Source organism: Anarrhichthys ocellatus, unplaced genomic scaffold, assembly GCF_004355925.1.
Source record: "Anarrhichthys ocellatus isolate YVR2014 unplaced genomic scaffold, GSC_Weel_1.0 scaffold1441, whole genome shotgun sequence".
In the NCBI taxonomy this organism is placed as follows: domain Eukaryota; kingdom Metazoa; phylum Chordata; class Actinopteri; order Perciformes; family Anarhichadidae; genus Anarrhichthys; species Anarrhichthys ocellatus.
In genome coordinates this window covers 6,939-11,180 of record NW_022281415.1, presented here as the reverse complement: position 1 = coordinate 11,180, position 4,242 = coordinate 6,939, and the positions used below count along the sequence as shown (strand labels likewise).

At 42.0% G+C, this 4,242-nt stretch overlaps 1 protein-coding gene across 3 annotated transcripts in view; it reads right to left on the bottom strand.

The window, feature by feature from the left end:
• Nucleotides 1-1,248: 1,248 nt before the first annotated feature.
• LOC116377599 (electrogenic sodium bicarbonate cotransporter 4-like) overlaps nt 1,249-4,242 on the bottom strand; it is a 9,237-nt gene continuing 6,243 nt past the window's right edge. For all 3 annotated transcript variants that reach the window (XM_031839264.1, XM_031839263.1, XM_031839265.1), the window contains 7 exons: nt 3,275-3,436; nt 2,957-3,135; nt 2,795-2,867; nt 2,631-2,699; nt 2,318-2,491; nt 1,887-2,054; nt 1,249-1,703 (listed from right to left, as the gene is read on the bottom strand). In XM_031839264.1, the coding sequence (XP_031695124.1) occupies nt 1,695-1,703; nt 1,887-2,054; nt 2,318-2,491; nt 2,631-2,699; nt 2,795-2,867; nt 2,957-3,135; nt 3,275-3,436 (834 nt within the window). In that variant the 3' untranslated portion in view covers nt 1,249-1,694. The remainder of the gene's footprint in view (nt 1,704-1,886; nt 2,055-2,317; nt 2,492-2,630; nt 2,700-2,794; nt 2,868-2,956; nt 3,136-3,274; nt 3,437-4,242) is intronic.

The window sequence follows — 4,242 nt, the reverse complement described above, 5'->3', positions numbered from 1 at the left end:
TTTTTTCCACATGCTATGCTATGACTTTTTTCGACATGTTATACTGTGACTTTTTTCCACATGCTATACAATGACTTTTTTTGACGTGCTATTACAGTTTTTGGCATACTTAATAAAAAAATGTATTTCTATGTTATAACAAAAAATCACATACAAAGAATCACTGTATAGTATGACATAAAACGTGACAGTAGAATTGGTAGTAATAAGACATTGAACATCATAAAAAATGAATAGTACATTCATGAAAGTCATTGTATAATAAATCATAAAAAATACAATTATGTTGTCATAAGTCATATTTTGTATGTAATAAAAAGTCATAGTAAAAATGTTATTAAAAAAGTGACAGTGTAAAATGCCGATGTAATTATAAAAAATGATATTCTTGTGTGCTCGTAAAAGTAGTCAATGTGAAAGCTCTCAATGATCATCAAGAGCAACAAAAAGCTCTATTAGCGCTTCATCCATCACATTCAATAAATGGTATCAAACATTTAAACTGACACAACAAGAGATGGAGGAGAGGGTCGGCTTACTCACTCACAATCAGAGGTTCGGTTTTTGGTGGGAGGGTTAACATGGATGGGGAGTGGCTCTGTGTGGGGCTCTGTGTGGGGCTCTGTGTGGGGCTCTGTGTGGGGCTCTGTGTGGGGCTCTGGGGCCTCCACGGGAATCTTCACTGCAGGGGGGACAGGGCTGTTGGGCTGAGGGACAAAAAGACGAAGAGGTCGGCATGCGGGACAAACTGGGATTTTAAAGAATAAGACTCCATGTATCCTTTATTTTTGTTATCATCAAACAGCTTCTTCCTCTGAGCCACAGTGGTCCATTGAAAACACATCAATGAGCCACACTTCATCCACACATTACACACACACACACACACACACTCTGTAGTTCATTTGAACTCAAACCCACAGACACTTTTCCCTAAATGTGGATTAAACCACCGCTAACAATGGTCCCTACACATACACTATGTCCTCCCGTCTGTTTGGTAAACAGGACAGTGACCAGCTGTTTCAGGAAATTACTGAGGATTGTTTTGTAATAATGAAAATATATATTTGTGATCCACCTTCTTTTTAAATTCTGTTTATTAGTTTTCAAGTTTACATATAAGTTCAATGAAATTAACATGTTTGTGTTTTACAAACAAAAGAGCAAAAAGGACAAAAATAATAAAAGAAAACTGACAGAAGGTTAAAAACAAACAGAAACGCAAAGAAATAAAATAAAGAGAAATACAAATATATTAAAAAGAGGAGTTGCTTGAGAATTCAATATCAGAAGATTTGCAGATGCTTTGTGTCCAAAAAATAATGACAATAACTTTAAGTCTAAATAACATGTGAGGAGATGTGAAGCTTAGATTCAGCGTAGTACAGGAAGAGACGCCACACTTTCAGTTTCATAGCTTTAAATTCTGTTTAACCACAACATGTTTGTGATCCATCTTTCTTTCTTTTCTCACAGATTTAAACTTCAGGACTTCGAGAGGACACAAGGATTCATTTCACTTTCTGGTGTGACCTTAAACATCGTTGATTTGTTCGTCTTTTCATTGGATATATCTAAGCACCGGCCTTATCCTTCAGTCACAATCATGTGAACAACAGTGGGAGAGCTAGACAGACGCGTGTAAGAGGAGGATGGATGGACAGAAAGACTGGAGTAAGTGTTGTGCCTTTTCAGCAACACTGTGGGACAGAGAGGAGAAACGTACAGTGTTAGTCAGAGACAACAAACCAGGATCGACACAACTAACAACAGATGGAGTGACACACGTTTAAATACACAGTAACTACAGAGGAAACAGATGACAGTAGCTGTGTGTGTCTGGCAGGCAGATGTTTGTGTACATTTGTCAACGTCTCCCTCACCTCCTCATCGCTCTCTGGCTCTGCCGCCTTCTTCTTGTCCTTCTTCTTCATCTTGTCATCCTCCTTCTTCTTCTGGTCTTTGTCCGGCAGGATGTCGTCCAGCCAGGCCAAGTCGTGTTGTGAGAACATCAGATCCAGCAGCTTCCTCACGACCAACAGACCCAGAATCTATACGCACAGAGGGAGGAGGATGTACTTCAGGTACTACACTGGAAAAATACTCTGATACAAGTACTGAAAGTAAAAAAAACGTCTACTATTATATATTCTAGCATTCGATTATTAGTAGTTATGCATCCATGTAAAAGCAGCAATTATCAAAATAGTTTCCAATTAATTTTCTGTCAATCAACTAATTTAAATTAAAAAAGTGATTTTTGATCTTATAAGAATGATACCCTGATTAATACCACAGAGGGTAACACACTCACCATCACTGGGAAGATGATGGCCAGGAAGGTGGACTTCAGGACCCAGAGGACGGCCAGACAGATGATCTGGACGAGGGTGAAGAGATGGACGCGTCTCAGAGGGACGTGACGCAGGAAGGAGAAGTCTGGCTGGTGTTTGGGCGGCATGAGGTACAGCTTGATACGCTCCCAGAACTGGAACACAAAGAGACAGAACGTGTTCCACAACTATTCTCCTGTTTGATCTCTACCTCTGTTATTCTGTGCAGGAACATTTCTTATGGATAACATAAGTAACACATGGATATACGCATGAACGTGATATACTCTCTACCTGGATGCCACTCAGGGAGGCCACGCCCATGTAAAGGAACACTCCATACAGGACTGGCATGGGGATGTACTGAGCAAAACACAACAGCAGTTAAAATACAGCATTAAAGTAAGTGTTAAAGAAACATCACACAATCGGCCATGTTCACGTGTCTACGAACATACCTGAAGAACTGGAGCGAGGAAAATTGAGAGTCCAGTCAGAACAAACACCAGAATGCCCGTCAACCTCTGCTCCCTACAAATAAAGATTCATTCAGTATTAAACACAGCGGAAAGGATTCACACACACACACACACACACACACAGTGTCAGTACCGTCTTACCTGACTCCGAGGAACTGTGGCTGCTCTCCGGGGGCGCTGGACTCGCTCTCCATCCTCAGAGAGTCGATGTGAGCGATGGAGATGACGGTAGCTGCTACGTACCAGGGCAGACCCATGAAGGAGCAGGCGGCCATCAGCACACCCACCCAGAACAGGTCCAAGTGGTAGCCACAGCCTTTCTGCCAGACAGGAAGAGGAAACACACATAATGATTAGATATTCACCTCAACTACACCGGGTACCAGGCCTGTATTAGCAGGCCTGTATTAGAGTCAGGCTTAAAGTAAAAGAAGCCGGTGTTTATGGCGGTTACTTTACCTTCAGCTTGTTTTCTTTGCGGTTGACGATGACGGCGCTGATCTGCTGGTCCATGAAGATGAGGATGGTGACCAGCAGAGCTGGGACGGAGCTGGCCACGTACCACCACCAGGGGTTCTTACCGAACGGCATCACCAACCAGCCACGGTCAGGACGCGTGGGCTGATCACACACACACACACACACGCACACACACACACACACACACACACACACACACACACACGCACACACACACGCACACACACGACAATAACAAATGAATATACAGTACAGGTAAAAAAGGTGAGTGCACACATCTTTTATTGATAATGATGCAACTGAAACACAACAGCATGCAGAGGTGGAAGAGGTATTCAGATCAAAAGCATCACTACAACAATGTAAAAATACTCCTTTACAACTAAAAATCTTAAGTAAAAGTACAGAAGTATTATCAGCTAAAAGTACTTAAAGTATCAAAGTAAAAGTACTTCTTCGGCTCTGCAGCTGATTACTAAACGTAACATCTTATTGCTGAAGCATCAGCGTTAGAGCAGCATGTTACTGCTGTAACCGCTCCTCTTTATACACGGTCAGGTAGTTTAGTCCAGTGGTTCTCAAAGTAGGGGTCGGGGCCCTCTTGAGGGTCACCAGATAAATCTGAGGGGTCGTGAGATGATCAATGGAAAGAAGGTTCCACTGCAGACTGTTTAAATACACAATCACTTTAGTAACATACTTGTCTTAACGTACTATTTGCTTGTTTGTTTATCATATATTATTGTACATTTTTAAATGTTCTATCTTTAATTACTCTGAAATGTAGTGGAGTAGAAATATAAAGAAGCAGAAAATGCTCCACTTTAAAGGTTGTACTTCCACCACCACAGCAGTCACGCATGCAGCGGTCACTCATGCAGCGGTCAGTCATGCAGCGGTCACGCATGCAGCGGTCACGCATGCAGCGGTCAGTCATGCAGCGGTCA